Source organism: Centrocercus urophasianus, unplaced genomic scaffold (genome assembly GCF_019232065.1).
Source record: "Centrocercus urophasianus isolate 14NV4802_14NV808 unplaced genomic scaffold, USGS_Curo_1.0 seq_15, whole genome shotgun sequence".
In the NCBI taxonomy this organism is placed as follows: domain Eukaryota; kingdom Metazoa; phylum Chordata; class Aves; order Galliformes; family Phasianidae; genus Centrocercus; species Centrocercus urophasianus.
The window spans coordinates 43,430,711-43,453,997 of record NW_024884697.1 but is presented as its reverse complement, the minus strand read 5'-3'; the positions used below and the strand labels follow the sequence as shown (position 1 = coordinate 43,453,997).

Below are 23,287 nucleotides of genomic sequence, written 5' to 3'. Positions count from 1 at the left end.
GCTATGTGCCTTGATTAAAGCCTCAGCATCTCTCAGGGTCTTTTTTTTTCACCCCAAGACAATTGCATATTAGTTTCAGAGCTAAAAGGAGACCATATTAATTATTTTTATAAACCATCCTCATATATTCAACTTTTGTACTGTTTAGAAGGAATCTGTGATAAGTCCTGAGCAGATGAAAGAAATGACACTTTCTTCACTTCCCATTATAGACTTTCTAATCCTAAAAAAAAAAAAAAAAAAAGTAATATCTCTATGCGAAAAGGAAAGGAACTAGCATGAGCCACAAAGGCTTACAATGGAATGGTTACTCAAGATTACAGGAGTTAGCTGACTCCTCCTGCAGCTGTTACAGCTGTTCAGCTAAGCCAGTCCATTGATTTCTACAAAGCTATAACCACAAATGACCTAAAGAGATACTAATGTGGATAGGCATCAGCTGCTAGCTTAGGTAAGGAAATTTCCTACGCAAGCTTTCTTGACGAAGAAGTCTTTCTATAACAGTCACTATATTCATGAAGACTTGAAGTGAGGATAGGATTTCTCCCTTCTGCTTCCTCTGGGAAGTTGTGTGGTATCCCATCTAACATCAGAAGGATAATACAGAAATCCTACTCGAGTAGTCTCTGATGCCATTTGATATCTTTGCTTTTTAACTCATCTAGAAGAGAAGAGCAGCCAATACCAACAGGTGGGAGGTTGTCTTTACCATAGTTATAGCTAAGTGGACATAACAAAAAAAAGTTGTGATGCTCAGGTATTTTTGTGGGTTTGATATCAATAGAAACCGTCTCATAAATACGTATGGTCTGTTACTGTGTGTTTCCACCACATTATTGAGAGATGCAATCGATGGCTGGTTTTTTTCTGGCAAAAACTGCAGAGGTAGAATCCTTGGATTCTGAATATGCTGCCAAACTTGAGGGTTGTTTTTCTTAAGCTAGAGTATGACAATTTTCAGAGGGCTCCTCCTAACCTATCCTGAAGAGGAAGGAATGAAAATGGGAATACGAAAGGAAAGAAGAAAATACAAATCACTCCCTCGTTATATAAAACACTCATTCATTATATTAAAGATAATAAATCAAACAGCTCAAGCAGCAGAAGCAGTCAAGCTGTATCCAGACTCAGAGGAACTGAGATTGTCTTGCTGAGGCAAAGTAAATTTTCATACTCTTGCTTTCAGGTTCAAGTGGCTACAGCTACAAGCAGTCCCCAGAATTAGTAAAGGTAAGTTTGAAAGAACTCCTCCCTCTTAGGCTTTTTTGTTTTTTTTTTTTTTTTTGCAAAATACATTCTGTGTGCTTCCTCTCTCACAGAAACAAAAGCCTGTCTTAGTCTGTTATGAATCTTTAATTATTTCTTCACTTTAATCTGTCAATTTTTGTTTGTCTGTGATAAATTCTGACAGTTTCTTTAAATTCCAAAAAATATTTATGAACCCCGATTAAAATTCATATTTATGAGAAAGCAATGAAAGAAAGTCAGTGTATTTTGCAACGATTATAGCCTGACAGTCCTCTTTATGCCATGCTTCGTAGTTTGTGTACTTAATACTTTGGCTCAATATTCTTGTTGGGAGCCAAATGATTGCTATAAAAATTTAAAGAGATGGAATAAAAAAAATGAAGTCACACAGTATTGTCAAAGACACTGCCATCTTTGAGCACTATTTAAATTCTATGGCAGTCAGAAACTTCATGGTAAATGGACATTTACTCTTTCTGAGAAAGGGAGTAATTTTCAAAAGCAATGCTTACCATGGTCACTGAATAGGAGTTGTTTCCATTTCTGCCTTTCTGCTTCTGAAGCTTTAAATCCCAGTACAGATTTCAATTCTTGTAACACCCTTTTAGATTCCTCTCTCTCTCGTTTTTGTCTCTCTCTCTCTTCCTGGGAAAAGCAGTCAAAAGCTTCCCTATTATATTCATTGTCCATATCAGAATAATCAACATAGGCTTCCAATTCCTGAATAAAGAAAAGAAATATTTTACATTTTTCACTTTCAGTGTAGACCCTATTCTAGAAGCTAATGCATGATCAAGTGATCTCAATGCAAGTCAACCACAGTGGAAGGATGGAGCCTAGTTTGAGCAGAGCCAGTGCATCTGACATTCTTAATTCCACTCAATGCAAAGTTAACATCATTGCAGCCACCTAAGACTTACTTTCATCTACAAGTATTCCCCAAGAATGGGGAATACCTTCCCATGAAACACAGCAGAAGGAAAATATATCAATTTTTTTCCTTTCTTTTACAAGTCCCCTTATGAAATAGCTCCCGATACCAACCTGGCTTGCTTTGACAAGACAAGAAGGTCACTGCACAAGCAACTGAAAAAGGAACAAAGCCCAGTTTTTAATTTGATTGATCCTACTTTTTTTACCTGTTCTTCAGGGATGGGATCTCTGTCTTCTATGTACACAGTAGGCTGTATTAAAGGTACTGAAGTATGCTGTAGGTTATCACAGGAAGCTTCAAGCTTGCCTTCAGGGGAAAGGAAAAAAAGGGATGAAGAAAAAAAAAAAAAAAGAATTCTGAGTGTTCAGTGATATTTTTGACTCAGTCATGTGTTATGACACAGGCTAGAAGAAGTTGCTATCTGGTGCATCAAATGCTTTCTTGCATAAACAGTATAGTTACCACTTTTAGACAGGAACAATTCATTTAGTGAGGATTTGTCCCAAGTCCAATGCTCCTCAATATTTCCATTGGATGAAAAAAAAAAAAAAAAAAGTATTTAAGCTCATTAGATCTCCTGACATTGTGATGATCTGCAAGGACACTGAAAAGTAGAATAAAAAAAAAAACCAAAAAACTAATGGAAAATCAGAGATGCCCCAGGAAGAATTGGACTTCAGATACAGCAGTTCAGTGACAGCAGCTGTGACATTCTGCGCTTTTGAATAGCCAACTGCATAAAAATATGTTGATTGACTGGGCAGCACCACTGAGAAAAGGATCTGAGGAGACCAGTCAATTATACCCTGCTGTAAGAAAGAAGCCAGACTACATATAAACAGCAGCACAGATTGTTAGACACAGGAAATTACTTTTCTGCTCTGCTTGGCACTGATCAGGCTGTGGATGGAACATAGTGCTCAGGCTGGGATTCCTCCATTCAAAGATACTGCAGACCAGCTAAAGGGTGTCCAGAGGAAAAACAATGGAAATGGTCAGAGGGCTAAATAAAGTACAGCCATAATAGAAGATTCAAAGGATATGTGGTTACGTGGAGAAGACAGAAATGTTATTAGCCGCCTTAAAAAATGTAAGAGAAGGTTATAAGGAGGAAATGGATTTCCATTGTGGGTGGTCAAAAGCACTTTTTTTTTTTTTAATTGCAGCAAAAGCTATTTATACTGAATATTAGAAATAGCATTCTACTGGTAAATGAAATTTAAGTGCTGGAACAGATGCCTGGAAATACCGTAAAATATCTCTATGCAGATGTTCTAAGAGCAGGTAAACAACATTTACGTATCGCAAAAATACAAATTTGCCACTGAGAAGAGAAATGGGCAAGACAAACTTGACAAACTCCATTCACCTTTATTTTCAATTTTTAATCTATACACTGAATACACAGACATAGTATTCTTAAGGTAGGCAGTTCACACTGACAATGACTCTAATGATGCTCAGTTACCTGCTTTTGCAAACAAGGAAAAACATGTGATTCCCTGTTCGCTTGGGTTGAGTTAAAGATTTGATGTTCCAGATGTATTTAAATGCAAAATGATAATTTAAAAGAAAGGTAAAGCATGAAGTGAAACCCGACACAAGTGGAAAACTGATGTTCACTGCACAATTGCATCTTGGAATAAAAACATTTAAAAAAAATATGCTGCTGAAGGTACGAAAACAAATTTGGAAGTGTAATAAGGAATTTATCAATGAAAAGCTTGGTTTCCTGAATTAGAAGAACAAAACAGCTGCACTGATATGTACAGGCTGCTCTATTTGCCATCTGTTTGAGGTGATAACGTTGCTAAGGAGACGCTTCAAGAGCACAAATTCAATGTTTTCACTAACGCTGCTGTGGCTTTAGCTCCTCTCTGGTGGATCAAAGGACTGCAAGGCCAGGAGCTTGCAGCAGGGTACTATGGTCCTACGGGAGTATTTGAATGTTCAGTTGGTTGACCTAAAGGTTTTTGATTTAACAAACTGAGCTTTTTAATATATTTGCAATAAATCTGCTTTGACATGCAAAAACTTGAAGCAGTAAGTATGCAATTAAGATCCGGATGCTTATAGAGAAAACAAAGACGTGCAAAACATGGACCCTGTCCTGCACAATCTCCAGGTCACCAAATTGGAGAAAAATGGATTCGATGGATGGACCACTCACTGGGTAAGGAACTGGATGGTTGCACCCAGAGAGTTGTGGTCAATGGCTCAATGTCCAAGTGACTTTTCCTGAAACAAGAGACTGGTAATGAGTGGCATTCCTCATGGATTGTTGCTATTTAACATCTTTGTAGGCAACATGGACAGTGGGATTGAGTGCACCTTCAGCAAGTTTGCAGATGACACCAAGCTGAGTTGTGCAGCTGACATGCTAGAGGGAAGGGATGTCATCCAGAGGGACCTGGACAGGTTCAATGTCCATGTCAACCTTGTGAAGTTCAACAAGGACAAGTGCAAGGTCCTGCACCTGAGTCGGGGCAATCCCAAGCACAGATACAGGTTAGGCAGAGAATACCTTGAGAGAAGCCTGAGGAAAAGGATTTGGGGGTGTCAGTTGATGAAAGACTCAACATGAGCTGACAACGTGTGCTCACAGCCCAGAAAGCCAACCATTTCCTGGGTTGCATCAAGAGAAGCACGACCAGCAGGTTGAGGGAGGTGATTCTGCCCCTCTACTGTACTTGTGTGACCCCATCTGGAGTATTATGTCCAATTCTGGGGCCCCTAACATGAGAAGGGCATTGAGCAGTTGAAGAGTGGGTCCAGAGGAGGACTACAAAGATCATCAGAATGCTGAAGCACCTCCCCCACAGGGACAGGCAGAGAGAGTTGGGGCTCTTCAGCCTGGAGAAGGCCCTGGGGAGTCTTATAGTAGCCTTCCAGTACCTGAAGGGAGCCTACAGAAAAGCTGAGGAGAGACTTTTTATGAGGGCGCATAGAGACAGGATGAGGGGAAATGGTTTTAAACGGGAAGAGGGTAGATTTGGACTACACATCAAGAAGAAATTCTTTGCTACGAGGGTGGTGAGACACTGGAACAGATTGCCCACAAAGACTGTGAATGCCCCCCCTCCCTGGAACCATTCAAGGTCAGGCTGGATGGGGCTTTGAGCAACCTGGTCTAGAGGGAGGTGTTCCTGCCTATAGCAGGGGGGTTGGAACTAGGTGATCATAAGGGTCCTTTCCAACCCAAACCATCCTATGATTCTATGAAAACTGCTTTGAAAAATATGTGCTATGCCGCTGCCTAGGGTGCCACAACTAGGACAGACCACAGTTCAAAGCAGTTCTTTAGTGGCTGGATGCTCCCAGTGAATAATTCAGCAAAAGCATTCCAGTAAGTATCAAACTCAAGAAAAAGTAAATTTAAACACTGGATACACTTTGCATTTACAGATGGAGTAAAAAGGAGTGACTTTGTAATACTCAGCACAATTGAAAGTTATTGCTGAAAATATTTAATATATACAGCTTTTAAATTATGAAATATTTCCTCTCAAAACTTGGTCTAAACCATTAACAACAACTCCCTCTTCATCACTGTTCATAATTGATGACGTATCCCCACAGCTTTTCTTTGGTTAGTTGAACTAAACATCTACTGCACCAAAAGCACTATTCAACCACTTTGACACAAAGTTGTATTGTTAGGCTTTTAACTACAGCTTTTGTCAAAAAATTCATTTGATTTTACATAATGGTGAATAAAGACAAAATAAAGATGTGCTTAGCTGTTATATTATTTCAGCAGGAAGCTATCTTCTTTCAGAGAGTTTTAAGGAAGTATTGAAAAAAAGCCCCACATGTAATTCACATAATTAATTCACATAATCATGACTGACAGATGAGCTGTTAAGATGAGTACAAAGAGATTACAAGTTAGCAGAGGGGTTGGACTCGATCTCCTGAGGTCCCTTGAAACCTCTACAATTCTGTGATTCTGTAATGAGATGATTTCATGCACAGCTTGAAAAGTTCAACTCACAGAAGCTGAACTGCTCAGAAATACATTAGGAAATTCAAATGTAGTCAGATAAAAATAACAGAATTTAAACATAATTTAAAAGTAGTTTCTGGGGAGTGATTCAGTAAACTTGTTACAAAACAGAGATTCAAACCACACACATTCCCACCAGGCAAGTCACTGGACAAAACTGAAAGTGAAGGCTTTTTAATGATTTTGCCTCATAATATATATTAATAACAGCAAGTTTGCTATGCCATGTCTGGACCTGCGTGGAGCCTGTAGACACAGGATTCACCAGTGCTCCCAATTCTAATGTGAACACGAACAATGTGAGCCTGGGCATCTCTTGGACCACAGCAGTATTCATCCACCTACTGGATACCCCACCCACACATAATTAAGAGCCTAGCTCACTACAAACTGGGATTTCTGTAGGTAACTTGCTGACACATATCCCAGATAATAATTTTCCTAATATAGTCTCCATTACTACCAGCATTACACAGATGCTGGGCTGTGCCTTCCTAGGCCAGTAAAAAAGTTTCCTGGAAACACGATCAGAAATTTTATGTTCAACTCTGTGTCAAGAGAGTTTCAGCTCACTTCAATCACTTAAGCTAAATGTAAATCACAAAGATAACAGCATGGACAGTAGAGCTCACTAAGGCAAAACTTTGGCATGTGCTGTTCACATCACTTTTAAACACAAAGGAGATCAGCTCACTATATCTGAGAGAGCAGGTAAGCAGGTGTTATAAACTCAATACATCAATTTAAAATGTTTCAGGAAATGTCATTATCAAGAAATTTTCATGACAAGGTAATTGTCATTTCAATTACCTATCTAATATTTATGCAATAGATAAAAGAAAAACCTCAGAGATATTTCATCAAAATCCCACCACTTCCCATGCTGCTCACCAATTACAGGGAAAAATCCACTATTGGGCTACACTTGGAAATGCAAATGTACCACGTAAATCCACATGCCTAATAGACTAAGTTAGCATTTTATTTTTTATATTTTTTTTTCCTGAAACAAAAGCTTCAAGGCCATCTCAAGAACGAAGTCTAACAAATAGATAGCTTTTCAAAGAGTAAGGTTGTTAAATCTCTTTAAGCTGAAATTCAGAAAATAAAGGCTGAATGAAGTTTTTGATCCATTCCAACTCTAAAGCACATCCCTTTAGTTGCTAAATTAACCTCTCATATTTACCTTTTTTATTTGGGTTTCTTCCACCCATTTTCTCCACCTGAGAAATGGCTTCTTCCCAGCAGCTGTTGCTTGCCTGCATATGAGGCTGAATAAACTTTAGTTTTTGTTCCAGAACCTGGTGCGCTTCTGTTGTTAATTCAGGTGTCTCCTTAGTGCTAACAAGTTTTTCAAGTTCATCCTCAAGAATTATTACCCTAATAAAATGAACAGAAATAAACACAAATAAATATTTGTCTTCACAGTTTCTTCAGCTATTTAATATCCTGTTATTCTCTTTAGCTTGTAAAGATCTAGTTTGGCCATCTCCTCAATAATGCCACACATTTTGAAAAGTAAGATCCATTTATCCACATTGAGATACACCGTTCACTCATAGCAATTCTCACATGTAAGATTAAAGGAATAGATAGTTTCAGTTACTTCACCAGCCAGTGATGGCATTTTAAAAATATTTACTATAGTTACTATGAGCTGAACTTTCTTATAAAGCATTTGGTATGTTAAAAAGTCAAGGGATAGTAAGTACATTTTCAGATTTTTTTTTTGAAGGGTTAGACAAAAGCAAAGATAGAAATTAAAGTACTGCTTAGCTTTGAATTTTCACTAGATATCAGAAGAATAATCAGGAAACAACACTGGATTCCCCATTGAACCAGGAGTCTTTGACCTCATTCTACATAAAGATGTACTTAGATGACAGCTGAGAGTTCAGACACAGCAATGGGAAGAGTGTGAGAATGTAAATAGGGAAACAGAATCTCTGAAGCATTCTTCAGATAATTATACCGTCAAAAAACATCTTTACTACTTTACTTTAAAGTAGATCTGTTACCTTGGAAACAGACACCTTAGTAAAATCAATTAGGAACAGGACAGGCATGATGTACTTACAGTGACTGTATCTGCCTTTTTAGTTTCTAATCTGGGATAAAGTAAACTGACAACCCAAAGAACTCCAGTCTGAAGCCTTCTTCCCACAGGCATAGTCTCTTAATTCACGTGTAAACTTACTCATTCAGCAGTGCCTTGAGATGAAGCTGCAGACTGCGTACTGCTGTTTGAAGGCTGTTCAACTCTCTTGACTTCTGTTTTGCTCTGGTCGGTCGTTCAAAACCTGACTGATGCTGAGTTTCAAAGTACCGATAAAACTCATAGCTTCTCTTGAGCTCCTCTAAGCAGGCAGCATGTGTATGAGGTAGGCCTTGAGTCACATCAGACAAGATATGATGAGGCAACCGTTCAGGGGAGATCAAGGGCTTGGGGGATGCATTGGCTGGGGAGAGGAGCAGTACCAGTCTCCTGAAGAACTCCGAACTCTGCCCTACCCATAGCTGAAAGAGAACCTGCAAAACAGAGTGAGGTTAGCTCCGTGTACCTGGAACACAGCCAGCCTCCAAAATAAAGGTGCAGATACAGAATGCAGAAACATTCCTCAGCCTACCACAGAAACACTGAAATAATAAGAAAATCCACGGAGTATTTTTGAAGGATATCTCTGACCATATGGGTTCAGATCTAGTGAACCTCAGATGACCATTAATTCTCCAATGAAGTGCAATTTATGCAATTATGTTCAAAAGTCTGACAGAGACCTCAATTTTCATATTCTCATCAGGCAGTCTCATTATTTGCTATGATCTTCAAATACCCTACAGCTCAAAAAGAGCTGCCAAAATTCTAGTGGCAGCAAAGACAATTTTTCCTTTATAACATTAGGCTATAATTTCTACATCCACTTAAAAGTTACTGCATTGGCCCGCAACCAATCTTGAAACAGAAGCCTAATTGCACTCTACTTCAACAAAGAAACATTGTACTTCAGGAGAAAGCTGACTTAACTCCTTTCTTCAGCCAAAGTGAGAAATTCGATGAATGCCACTAAAGAGCTGTAAGACACGAGTCACAACATTTTACATGGCACAGAAGAGGTTAGGCAAACTGGGAAGAAGCAAACACACAACTTAACTTCTTAGGAACTTCCACTTCAAATGAAATGAGCAGTTGTCTTTGTTTAGAGAAGACAATCAGCTGTATGCACCACAACAACCGAAAGGGATTCTCACGCTGAGCCTGCATGCACGTGTGTCTTTCTAAGAGCGATTACCTTGAGTGCAGGCAAGCTGAAGCCATCCGTGAGATTGTGTGCCTCCTCCTCAGATACCTGCTCTTCACTCAGTCCCAGTCCCAGGTCCTTAAAAGGGACTACACAGATGTAGCTGGTCACGTTGTCGCTCTCAGAGTTCAGAGGGTAGGTTTAGCCAGAGTTAAGGAGGCTAACAAAGTACTTTTGCATTAAACACATAAGGCAAAAAAACACCTAACAAAATGGCATCCAATCTCTGTTTAGTTGAATCTAAATCCTGTTTAATTGAACTTTCCGTCTTTCTTCACAGTACAGTTTTACAAGCTCATAGAAGGATGAGAGATAGAACACCAAACAAACTTCCATGTCTAAATGCAACCACCTAGAAAGAAACAAATACAATCAGATTGATGCAAAATCTCAGCATTCCTTTCAAGCGAGGAAATTATCCTCAATCAGTAAATTCCCAATAAATAGCTCATGTCAGCCTCAACAGAGATCAGAGAAAAGACTGATGTTTTGATTTACAAACTGAATGTTTTCACCTCTCTGGTCAAGTAAAGGCCATTAGAAGTACTTCTCTCTTATCCAGCTAATACATTTTCTGGGGAAGCCACAAGTTCTACTCACTCTCACTCCCAAATTTTCCACCCTCTACGTTCTCTTAGGATTGTATTTGCAATAATGCTCAAGAAAGTGTTCTTCGTTTGAGTGGGAGCACACTGTACAAAGGGAAATTTCTGTGGCTCAGGAAACATCAATACTAAGTGCTCAGGCTCTGAACAAACACATTTCTCACTAATTTCTCCTCAAAGACAGGAAGAAAGATGCCTGTGAAGTGCTCTCCAGAAGCATGAATGCAGATGAAAATCTGCAATGCAAATGACTCAGTAACACAGCATCTGCTGCTTCACATAAACACAGTGTCAGTGGGGTCAGCTAGTCTAAATTAACCTGAAAGTGTGTCCAGCAGATGGAGCACAGGGACATTAACTCCACCAGAGACTGAAAAAAGCAGGTCAAAATCTTCAGGACCTATTATCTTAGAGGCTAACCACAGTCTGTGTTAATCTTTTTCTGCAACAGCAAGAAAAACAGTTTGAACATGTGGATTTTTAAATCTATTAAAAAATTACAGGGAATCTCTTAAGCAGATGGTTTGACCAAATGAGTCACTTACACACAGTGTGTCTCAGCTAGGGATTCCCATTAAACTCCCACACTGTCTCCTGCCATGCCCTCTTCCAATAGTTTTTGTTAAAAATGTACTGACATTTCCTCAGTGCTCTTTGATCTAAAGCATGTCTTTTTTTTTTCACATTGTGAAATTAACTAAAGGGATGCAAGTAGAGTAAATAAGCGTACCTTATTTAAACACTCCTGCTTTTGCAAAAATACTTTTCTCATGTTTAACTTACATTCCTTATTAGCTTAGAGCAAGAGAAGGCAAAGATACTAAATAATAAACTGTCAAATCCAGAATAAAATATATGTACAGTGAATATCTAGTCTCCGCTTGGAGGATGATGATACTTATAAAAAAGCAAAAGGACTAATGCACCCACATACATAACAATTTAATAGTAGTACTTTGCTCTTCAGAAGTACTTTCCCATCTAAAGATCTAACAAGGCCTCATAGAATTCCTAATAAATCCAAGATGCTCTGTTGTCTCATAAGATTCTGGAACCTGCTGGAAGGGATGAACAAAGCATGTGATGACTGTGACGGCTGGTCAACAACAAAAATCTTTACTTAGATATTCCAGAAGCAAACTTCTGATGTAGGCTTTTAGAGCCCAAAGAGAGTACATCTACTTATTTATTTACCTTCAGCTTAAGGTTTTCTTGTATTAGCTGTCTTTCCTAAGCAAAAAAGTGGTTTTTTTTTTTAGCATTTCGTGATTAACTAAATTTCTTTTTCAAAGGAGAAGGAACAAAATTTAACTAGATGTAATAAGAGCAAATTTTCCTGAACTCAACGCATCTTAAATACATAGAATGTATTTTATCATCCACTTCATCATAATGAAAGAACATTAAATTTAAAAATATAATAATCAGAATATCCCAAGTGGAAAGGGACCTACAAGGATCATCAAATCCAACTCCTGGCTCCGCACAGAACCACACCAAAATTAAACCTATGACTGAGAGCACTGTCCAAACGTTCCTTGAATTCTGGCAGCTTGGTGCCCTGGGGAGCTGTGCCAGTGCCTGATCACCTCTAAATTACTACACAACTCAGTGTAGTGCAGTGCAGAGGTTTCCTACACTAGCAGCGACAAATCTGCATCATATCCTGCAAACCCAACGCAACTTTTAGCTTAAGCTAAAATAAGGATATTGTATTCCACTACACCCTCATTTTTCAGGCTTAAGGAGAAATACTCTTTTCTCCTCTATGGCCTTTTCTTCTACAACTGTGAACGATGCACTCTTGTTGGCATGAACAAATCAGAGTAAGGATGACATGAGAAAATGCTGAGTAGTTTCTGCAAGTAAATAACTGTCACTTCACATGAAATGTAGAGAATCCCTCTTGTGAAATATTACTGGTCCACTGAGTTTAACAAAAACACTTAATGTAAGCTACAGCATCATAGTATGTTTTTCTATTTTACATGGGAACAAATTGTAATTAGGAAGATATTAATTTATTCAATTCACTCTTAGAAAGTGGCATACCAATCACAAGCAAACACTGGCAAGCTTCTTGTCTTACTGAAGTGAGTAATGATAACGTGTCAGGTTTATGTGATCTGTATTGCATATCTGTATTTAAACTGTAAAGCTGTGAATGAAGATTTTTAATTCTCTGTAACAACTTCATTAATCAGATCTCCTACTTACTCATTTGAGATACACATTACCATTACCTTCACTAAGCCTTGATTCTTAGTATATTAGGTAGGAAGATTCAAATGCTATTGTCTTGGAGACTAAGATGCATTTCACACGTTGAATTTCTACTGGAAGATATTTCAAGCAAAAGTGCAAAAAAAAAAATCAAAAAGCAAAACAGCCAAAAAAAAACAAATAATCAAGCCAAACAAAAACCAAAACACCTGTTCTACTACATTCCACTACATTCTGCATATAGAATGCTTCTATATAATGCTTCTCTATTTGGTCACCAAGAATTTACAGACACACAGTTCCAACCTATTTTTGACCATTCATTTCAGCTGGCATTACTACTAAGGTATGTGCATGATAACATGGTATAATTGAACCTCCATTTTAAAAATCTTTCAAAGACAGACACAAATGTTTTTCATATCAGAAACGTACCTGCTTTTTGTTTTTGCTCCAATACAGTCTGAAATACTCTACATTGCCACTTACTACAGAGTACAACAAAAATCTTGAATTGCTGAGAAGATACAGATGATGATTCAGATTTGATTTTGTGAAGCAAGTGTCACAGTTTGATTTGGAATAGAAAATCCGCACTCTTTTGGCTTATTAATGTAATAAGAGTTCACCCAGCTTGTCTGAAACAGGAAATCAACTTATCTTTGAACATGGAGACAAGGAGTGAAAGGGCATATTGTTCTGAGGAGAGGTGTTTTGGTTTTTTTTTTTTGTGTGTGAGGAAAAAAGATGGCTTGGGAATAATCATAAAACAGTACATACATCAAAGGCATGGCCATCAATACCTGGGGCAATGTTTTCAACACACAGGATCTTATCTCACACTGCAAAGTGCAAAACAAAGAAATATGTTGACTGCTCTAAATCAAGCATAAGACAAAATTTACTACGCTACATTTTCTTCAGTTTTTGTTTAGATATATAATTCTATATCTAATTAGATACCATATGCTTCTAGTCATGCCAACTCTGAACGTCAGCATGAATGCAGGTAGAAAGCCATATTAATAGAATGTCTGAACGGATGGGTTTTTACAAAAAGGATATTTTTTCAGCATGTACAGAGTAGCCAGTCTTGAAGCTCGGAAGTTGGCTCTGACAGACCGATAGACGGCTTTCCGGAGACCAATAAGATGCTGACTAGGATGCTGTCCAGCTTTATTAAGTGGGCAAGCGGCACTGACCCTGTCAAGCAAACTTGAAAAGTAAAATGTGATACAACTGTACAGATGTCCTAAAGTATTTTTAAAAGATAATACATAAGTTTTCTTTTTCTATCACTACTTTTTTGCTCAGTAACTATCACACACACACACACACACACACACACACACACAAGAAATTCACATCAGTGAATTATTCAGTCAAACATTTAGTTAAGCAGCTAGGATTCCTCTGTAGGCAGCCTGATTCCCGTCCTACCTGAGCCACAGTAAAATTCCTGAGGACATTTGTCTTCTCCAAAGTGTTCCAAAAGAACATAGTAAATGTAGGCAGGCCACAACATTATCTGCCATAAAACTACCATAAGCCCACTGTAAGTTTGCAGATTTTTAACATTTGCCTCTTTGCATGCAAATTTGCTCTTTAAATACTTTTTATAGAAAAATGTGCTACTATTTATTGTTTTTCATGCAAAACACTATTTTTGGTCAAACCCCCTGCAGAATTACTCTCTAGGTCAAAAGAAATGTTACTTAAGTGGTGAGATAGCTTTTGTCAATCATGCAGTGAATGACAGCAGTGTTTCATGGAAGTCAGACAGGTAACATGAAATGCACGCAATTGTATAAAGCATATCTGAAAATATATTTTGGTATCCATATGTTCAGATGAATACACAATTTAAAAAGACACCATTTGCTTATTAGACTATACTTCAAAATGTCTTTAGAACAGTAAGAAATTGTCTAATCTGGAAATAAATTGGATTATGAACTGAGTAAATGTTAAATATATCTACAGAGTCGTAAGACACAATCTGATGCCAAACCTGTAGCTACAACACTGAAAATGGCCTAAGTGCACAGTTCATCCTCTCCTGCACTGTGTTCACTAGAACCAGATCGGGAATGGACGTGGTGCGGGCATCAAGACTGACCAACTGGTAGGGGATTGGAAGCCTGCTTCTGCTCTCACCTTATTCAGAGTAAAGTGATGAGTTCACCTTGTATCTGTAAGTCAGGACATGCCAATCTCTAATGTTTTCCTAACTTGTGAAGATAAAATTAGAAGCATTCAAGGACAAACTCTCATATCACTTCGTAGACTCAAGCCTTGGGTGAACTGTCAGAAGCAGGACCAAAGAGGAGAGTAAAGCTATTCTGCTAGTAAAAACTATTCTCTAGTAAAAAAGAGAAAGAAATTTATGTTCTGCTACAGCAATGCAAGCATTTTCAGCTTCTGCACAACTCATGCAGTACGTGCAGTACTGCCAGTATTCAACAAAACAATTTGTATTGCTTCTTGGGAGGCTTGTTTCAGTGTTGGTTTTTTTTTTTTTTTTTTTTTTTTTTAATGGAATAATTCTTTATTCCAGTAATGTTAATATAACTTGCTATAAATTTCCATGTGACAGACATGCCATACCCCTAGCTTCCTAGGTTTTCATTTATCTTCCACATACTTTAATTGAACTTACAATATATTATCAGCTTTGGATATCAGCCACAAACAGCAAAAAATTTTAAAAAAGGTTAAAAGTGAATTTCCTCTTCTCTGCTGCTCCATATCCATTTTCCTTGTAAAGAACTGTTATTTATTTCTCCATTAGTTTCACAAATCAAGTTTTAAATAGAATCTCTCCTTTAACAAACCTGCACGTACACTTGAATAAAAAACTATTCTTGTACTCTAACGCAAAAGCAACTTCTACAGAGATGCTATACACAACAACATACACTCACAGAGTTTGATTCTAGTTGAAACTATATCGAGGTAGTACTTTGGAATAAAGTTAATTGTATCAGTGACAGACAAGGAAATAACTACTTGCTTTTTATTGCTGCAGCCTTTCATTGTATATCCCTACAGTTTTCATTTCACACTTTAATAATGAACATACTTTCATTAGCCAGGAGAAAATCCAGGCTGCAACTCGTGATCAAGATTAATTTGTCTAATTGCAACAGAGACAGAAATACTGCTGTTCTGCCTGAGCAGAGCCCTTTCCTACACTGGCTACATAATTTCTGAAATCCAAATTACATTGGCAAGATCTTGAGCATCTCTGCATCACAGAGCTTTTACTGTGCAGGCTTAAAAGCTAACAGAAGTATTAAACTCCTCTGAAGGCCACACTGAAATCAGAATATTCAATGGTCTTTGAAGAGCAGATTATATAAGAAACACATGACATGGTCCTTACTGGTTTGGCTTTTTTTTTTTTTTTTCCCTTAAGTGCATACTGTGTTTTTTTGTTTGTTTGTTTGTTTGTTTGTTTTTTTGTTTTTTTTTAGGTGGGATTGGAACAAAGGCAAAACAACATTTGAATCAATTGATCATATAGCAGTCACTGCCATGCAGTAGTAAACCGATGAACCAATGGAGAACTGACCCAAATCTCATCAAGGATAATTTAACACTTTCAGAAACAGCCAAATATTAATTAACAAGGGGGCATGGAGAGTAGAATAAAGCAAAGCCATAAGTTTACATAAATTAGCCATATGAGAACATAGCAATGGATGGTGCAATAGAGAGAAAAAAACATAGGACACCAGGACCTGGGCTTGCAGAACTATGCTAAGACAGTCAGTCAAAACCTGGACTCGGTATTATTTGTCAGCTTCATTGTCTTTCATTCATAACAAAATGAATTCACTGCCCAGACTACTCTAGGCTTGCAGAATATTCAAAGAGCAGCATATGTATCATGCAACAGGATGCTGCACTACCCAGTTAAAATCCCATTCCTTTAAAGATATAAAACAATACAAGAAGATACTCATTAACTTTCCAGGTGCAACCATTCCTATTGCCTCAAGACTCTCCCTGAACAAGCATTAAGACTTTGACAAGGTTACTACTGGAGAACATATCAAACTTAGTTCCTCTAAGATTCACTGTATCAAAATTCACCGAGAGGGGGTAGCTAGATTTTTGGATCACACATAAAGCATAATATCAAGCAAAGAAGTTCACCGTGCTCTGCAGCAGCATCTCTTACTTATGTGGGTGCTGGAGGGAACACTTGAGTTCAAACTTCCTCCAGACTAAACCAACCCAAAACCTGTATGACACCGACCTCTTCACACTGAGTATGAATGATGATGATTCTGATGAGAATGCTGACATGGCATTCTCCCACTCCATCCACACTATAAAAGCTTTTGAAAAGCTTGCCAGAATTTTAAGTAAAGGGGCTATGAGATCAAGCACTAGCTTAAAGATCAGTCTGTTTTTTGTTAATCTGTTATCTAAGATATGTAGTAAAAAAACAAGAAACGAGCAATTTTTAACACTGACCACAAGTTCATTTGCTTAAACTTAGGAAAAAACCCAAACTTTTTTTCTCATCTGTTATTTGGACAAGCCCTAATAATAATTTCTTTTAAGAACTCATCTGCAAAGATAAGACTGTCTATTGCTTAACTATACACTTCTTCAGAAAACACAACAAACAAAAAACACAGCTAGGCAGACTGAAGACATGTTTATGCATTCCTAAGGGAGAATAAAGCTAAGTATATTGAAGGTATCTCAAATTCAAAAATTAATTCAAAATGCAAACTCCACGGTTTAAAGCTTGCACATAACAAAAGCCTACAAGTTGAGTAGTTGGTCTGGCATTAACCATTTCTGGTGCACACAGGGGAACTTTTTATTGGTTTTAGAACGAAGTCAGCAGCATTTACTTGCAGGCATTTCCTGTCTTCTTAAACTTCAAGTCAAACTGACTCAGGCATATGTCTAGAAATAGGCTGCTACAAGGGAAAAGGACATACATGGCAATGAGAGTGGGTCTTGCACACACTGAATATGTTCTAATGTCCTTCAACATAATAAGAGTAAAGTTATCCAAGGAGTTAAACATTACCCAGAGAGCTAAATAACTAGAGAAACTTTAATACCTTAAGTGGACAAGAGGCAAATCCAGGAATAAATAACTTAAAATTCTAAACATCTTAACAATTGTATGCAAGAAAAGAAAAGGGGATTGTAATTTTTTTGAGGTTGAAAATGACCTCTGAATAGGTCTTGCTAATTGCTATGCTCTCATTACTTTAGACTATTATTTGATAATTTTGAAGTAATCTTGTTTTCTAAAATATGAATGATTACTTGCAGATCAGTTTGGTTACATGGATTTGATAATATGAAGTACAAAAAACTGTGAAAGAAACAACCTAAATAACCCTCCAGAATTGGTTCTAAGTCCTTTTTTTTTTCTTCAGTATTTCATTGCTAAGACTCCAGGAGATTTTCAAAAATGTAGGTGTCCAGTAAATATTTGATACTTAATGCTCCTTCAGGATGCATAGTTTTAGCAATGTCTTGTTAGGATTCATACTTGCATGTTGGTGAACACAGCTATGATAATTATACTATTTTACATAAATGCAAAACTTCAAGCAGCATGGTTTTCAGCAGTTCCATTTGTTATGGGAGACAGTGCAACAAGACTATGTCAGAACACATCTGGCTTAAACGGATCTGTGCATTAAAGTGAAACGCAGACTCACAGGGTAAATCCTCTGGAAATTACTTCAGTCTCTTGAATGAGCCGTAGAGCTTTCCTCACAAGATTAGTAAAAGCTCGACTATTTGCTACTGTTTCTTCCAGCTGGGTACAGTATTTTTGCAGGGACATTTGTAGCTTGGCTGTCCTCCATGTGGCCCACACTCGAAAGACTGCATACACAAGCAGAACCAGTCCCCACGGTAGCCACGATGACTCCTTCCACCATGAAGGAAGCATAAGCAGGGCACTTACAAAGGCAAGCAAGAGTGAGATATCCCTGCAAATACAGAAAGTAGTTTCAATCACAGACTCCTGAGGTCAAACAAGCAGGAAGTACATGTAGATTCTTAAGTAAAAAAAGTAAACACCAGAAAACACTAAGCTGCAGATTAAATGTACATTCACATGATATTACACCTTGGGTATACTCTGAAGAAACATTTCTCCAGCCATTTAATGGCAAAAGTAGAAGAAAGACATACCACTTCAAATGGCCACTTTATTTCATATGACCTTAAAACAAAACAAAACCCACAAAGCCAAACCCCAATCTGACTACTCAGCATTAGAAGCTGGAATGGGTAGGAATGGGAATATCTGTATTTCCTGGTTCAAAAATACATTAGGAAAGGGTATGGGTTTTTTTGGAAACGAAACCCTCGTGTAACACTAGCTTTATTTTTTGCCATTTGACTCAATTAACTCGGATACCAACAGACAACTAGTTTTGAGCACATTCTCATGGCATAGATAGAATAATTATCTTAGATTATTTGGCAGCCTCTGAAAATCCTTTAAAAAAAAAAAAAAAAAAAAGACAGAGTAATTAGTATCTCAGTTCAGTTATTTCTAAAGAACAATTCCAAAACCTGGTAAGGCTGTTATTTTCATCTAGAAAGAAATCTACAACAAGTAACTCCTAAAAAATACAAGGTGTTTCACATCTAGTATTATAGCTGCAATTTTGTAAAATTGTATCAGTCTTCACAGAGATGGACAGGATATGGGTTTCAACCTACATAAAAAACTTCAATCTTTGAAGTTTTTGAAATAAAAATATCATTTTTCTCCCCCCTGAAATCAAACATGGTGCTGGATTTTCTAGTTGCTGGACAGTTCTGTAGCCATTTTTCAATTAGTTTACAAAAGCTAACTCTTTAACTCTTTCGCTCTAGTGACAGGTTTCAGCAAAAGTACAGTTAAAATATTACAGGTACATAAATAACTTTAAAGAAGGGACACACAGTCTGTAACTTCATTAGCATATTTGAAAAAAAAAAAAAATCTGCCCCAAAAATCTCCAAAATGAAAGACTGGAAGTGGTCAAAGAGACCAGCTTCTTGATTTTCAGTTTCTGGTTATCTAAATCATCACTGACAGCCCCAGGAAGATAAAGACGATGCCAAATGCACCCATGTAGTTATCCCTACTGCTAAGCATCCTCAGAGTTCCAAAGATTTCCCCCAAATTCAGCCTAAATATTTTGGAAATTGATCAAATTATTTTTCTTCGAATCCTTTGCTTTTCTGCGCACATTGACATCGCTTCCTTACTACCTTCTACTACCCATAAGACTGTTTCATCCCACGTAAGTTTTCTCCATGCTGGACAAACAATCTTTCCTACCTCAACTGTTTTCAAAAGAATGCATTTTTTATACTCACTATTTTTCTTGTTCTGTACTTTTTCTAATTAACTGTACCTCACAAAAAATGGCATCAAAACTCAGAGTCGATACACAGGGAACCAGGGAGAAAAAGTTAAATCCCCTGTGTGTTGTATATAACAAGGATTGTGAGATAAGATTTTTCCATTTACTGACTTTTTCAGTTTATGCTCTGCAACAACATGAAGATCCTTCTCTGAAGTACTACTGTCTACCCAACTGTTCAGCTTTGTGCTGTTAATTTGATTTTTCATTCCCAATGGAAGTATTATGCACTTGTCTTTATTGACTGTTCTACTGATTTCAAGATATTTCTGCAATTTGTCAAGATACTTTTGAACTCCTATCTACCAAAACACTTAAAAAGTAGTGTCATATGTAAAGTAAGCAATATTTCCAAATTTTGTCAATGTTCTTTGTCATTTGAACAGTTTAAGAAACCATGAATAGTGTTAGGACCAGGAACAAAACATTGCAGAAATGGTGGTTTGAAAGTTCTTGTTTGAGAAAGAATATCAATTATGACATAATATATCATAAACATTTTTCTTCCTTTTCTAACTGGCTGAGAACTTAGAATCATTCCACATATGGAATGATCCTAACATATCCTAACATATGTAAGAGAATATACACTGGCCTGTGCTACAAGCTGCTCTTATCTACTGATGCTTGCCCATTTCTCAGTCAGTCAGTCAGACCATCCAGCATTCCTACTATTTTTCAAACACAGGTGGTATTTGTTTAGACAGTGTTGCAGCTAGCTCCTTCAGTATTCCAGGATGAATTTCACCGGCCTTTTCTAATTTCAGTGCATTGCATTTAAATGCTCTTTTGTCTGTTCTTCTAGTATTCTAAACCCACAAAAATTGCTCACCCTTACAATTAACATACTTTAAAAAGGCCAGAGTGAAAAAGACACTTTCCAATTCAGTCCACACAACTATGCCTAATTTATCAGAATCACCCCCATATGGCTTTCGGAATTCATTAATTCATCAATGTTAAGTTCTTATTCATGGCATCTGTTAGGGTTTATAAGTACTGACTTACGCTTATGTATCTATCTCAGATTAAAACTGCTCTTTCAATAAAATGCCTGAGGCAAAAACATGTTTATCCATATATGTGAGTAGTAGCGGACCAAAGACTCAAAGATCTGAGAAAAAAAAAGTTACTATATTGCTGCATTTTATGTAAAGAACATATAATATTTATTTGTTGTTGTTTAAGAGTGAACACTGTAACAGATATTCTCTGTACAATACCAAATATTAGGAGTTGCTAGGGAGCGTAGTGTTGGAAGCTGTCCATTTTCCTGTTGCTTACACTGCCCTGCAGACAGGATACTCGGGTCAAGGAACTCAATCAGTTCCACATCCTCCTGCAGCAGAACTTCCTGTTGCAGGATGGTACGGAGCGTGTCAAATCGAAATCCAACATCCTTACCACAAATAAGCAGAAGAAAAAACAAGTGTTAGTAAAGAACATGTAAACTCTTAAAATTAAGTTATGATAACAAGGAAAACATCCAGACACCCTACACTTCACTGGCAGCTAACTCTTCCTGAAGATTCAGAAATATTTCAGGTATACCAGTAGTGGCTACCTCACTTTTCTAAACATGCTTAAATTTAAAAACTAATTTTCTATCTATTACTTCAGCCTAGCAGGGTGTTTCACGTTGACTTGTGATCAGATCTAGACAGTAGTGATATCTAGAAAACACGTCAAATTATGCCAAAATATTGCACCAAACTATCAATACAGAACCCTTCCAATTGAGAATGTTGTATAAGCACCAAAACCGAACATGTGGCATTTTTTCATCTAGCTAGATTACAGGAAGGAAAGGAGAGCAAAAGTTAACAGAAGTTTACAGAAGTTTGACATTTCACATTACAGAAGCTTTTTAGTCTGCACTGACCAAATTAGATTATTTATGAAAACCCAGGCTTTCACAAACTAGCTAGTTAAATTCTTTAAATTCTTTAAAATTCTTTCACTACTTGCACTCTACACTTACTGGAAAACATAGTTTTAGGGCTGTGTTCAAGAGGAAACTGCCATCCTCCAAAATATCCTGTGTCATTTTGTTACCCTAAAGTAGCAGGCAGCAGAAGAAACGTTTTCCATATTCTTTGGTTGCATTTCTGTCTCAAGAAATTAAGGTTAGAAAAGCTGTGAAGCCAAAAGTTCTAATTCAAAGAGAAACAAGGAGGAAGGGAATTAAAAGGACAGTCAGTAACAAGATGTTGCAGAGATCTTGCCTCTTCAAATGAGGGAGAAGCGATAGCAATCGGATGAACTCTTAGAAATGGAAACTCCTAACTTCTCATATAACTCAACATTTTTTTTTTCCCCTAAGTTACATATAGTGATTCATTCTTGCATCACAGTAGAGAAAACAAACTTCTAACTGTTAGATTCCATAACAGTCTAACACAACATTTCCATGGTGGTGCATTCGTTTACTTTGCTTTTCCCAAATGCAAAAGCACTATGGAGAATAGAGCAGAAACAGAACACATAGCCCAGGACAGGACCAAGAGTGGTGGAGCTGCCCAAGCACACTGCTACGCCTGAGCTAAGAAGCTGTAAGAGGGCAAAGCGGCACTAAATGATGCTCTACAGGCTTTCATCTTGAGCTGTGTCTGCAAGTCACTGAATGCAACTTAGGGACTTTCTCAGTGTTTTTGCAGTGTCTTCCACTGACTGGGGCAGTTTTAATGTGAATTAATTCCTTTCAGCTTTCAAGAATTTATTTAATTTCTGACCGTCTCTTCTACACTGTGAATATATTCAAGCTGGCTGCTGGCAGTTTTCCTTCACTGTATGTGTGCCCAATTTGCCATGCATCCTACCTCTGAGAACCTGAAACAATATTGCCTAAAGATTAAGTAAAACTGCTAGAAGGAAAAAAAAAACCAAGAGAAACTAAAGATGGTGCTTGGAAGAGAAGGTACAGAGGAGGGGAAGACCTGTGGATTAGGAAAGGAAATTATAAAAAAGGAAAAAAAAAATCTCTTACCAATCGGTGCAGTATGTCATCGTTTTTCTTATATTGTGGAAAGGGAAACCAACTTCTGAAGAACTCAACTAGTTTTGACAGGATGCTTTGCTGAAAGGAACAGAAATTCTTTCCATTAAAAACAAAAAAAAGGAAGAAATAACAGACAGACAATTTCTTTATTTCTTTTCTTGTTAAATCAGACACATGTACCTGCAAGGAAGTTTCCCTTAGTCTATTTGGCCTAACTTCAGAGTACGGGAACATCTGCTTCCGCTCAGTTTGCCTGTACACAAGACTGTGAAATAAAGCTTCATTCACCCCACCTACTGAATGTAATGAATTGTTATGCTGTACTGTTAAAAATAAATACAGCTAGAATTTGTTTTATCTCAGATTGGCAACAACTCAGTACAAAGATTTTCTCTCTTCTTCAGGATAAAAAAAAGCAGCAGCAGTGTTAAATGGCTGATTGAAACTGAAGAAAAGTAGAAGACTGGGAGAGGAACTTCTCCTTGGAGGACAAGATACTGAAAGATGAGTGAACAGAAGCAGGGATGCATGATTTTAACAGGAATTGTCTCAGAAACTCCCT

General features: G+C 37.4%; 1 protein-coding gene across 6 annotated transcripts in view; it reads right to left on the bottom strand.

Annotated features, from left to right (window-relative positions):
* VEZT (vezatin, adherens junctions transmembrane protein) overlaps positions 1-23,287 on the bottom strand; it is a 46,260-nt gene that overhangs the window by 2,511 nt on the left and 20,462 nt on the right. For 3 of the 6 annotated variants that reach the window (XM_042815544.1, XM_042815547.1, XM_042815549.1), the window contains exons 3-11: positions 22,714-22,803; positions 20,951-21,126; positions 18,018-18,293; positions 13,381-13,530; positions 9,479-9,626; positions 8,386-8,717; positions 7,375-7,568; positions 2,388-2,488; positions 1,761-1,968 (exon numbers count right to left, since the gene is read on the bottom strand). In XM_042815544.1, the coding sequence (XP_042671478.1) occupies positions 1,761-1,968; positions 2,388-2,488; positions 7,375-7,568; positions 8,386-8,717; positions 9,479-9,626; positions 13,381-13,530; positions 18,018-18,293; positions 20,951-21,126; positions 22,714-22,803 (1,675 nt within the window). Of the gene's footprint in view, positions 1-1,760; positions 1,969-2,387; positions 2,489-7,374; positions 7,569-8,385; positions 8,718-9,478; positions 9,627-13,380; positions 13,531-18,017; positions 18,294-20,950; positions 21,127-22,713; positions 22,804-23,287 lie in introns of those variants that run through there. The other 3 variants (XM_042815545.1, XM_042815548.1, XM_042815546.1) reach the window with 2 other exon arrangements.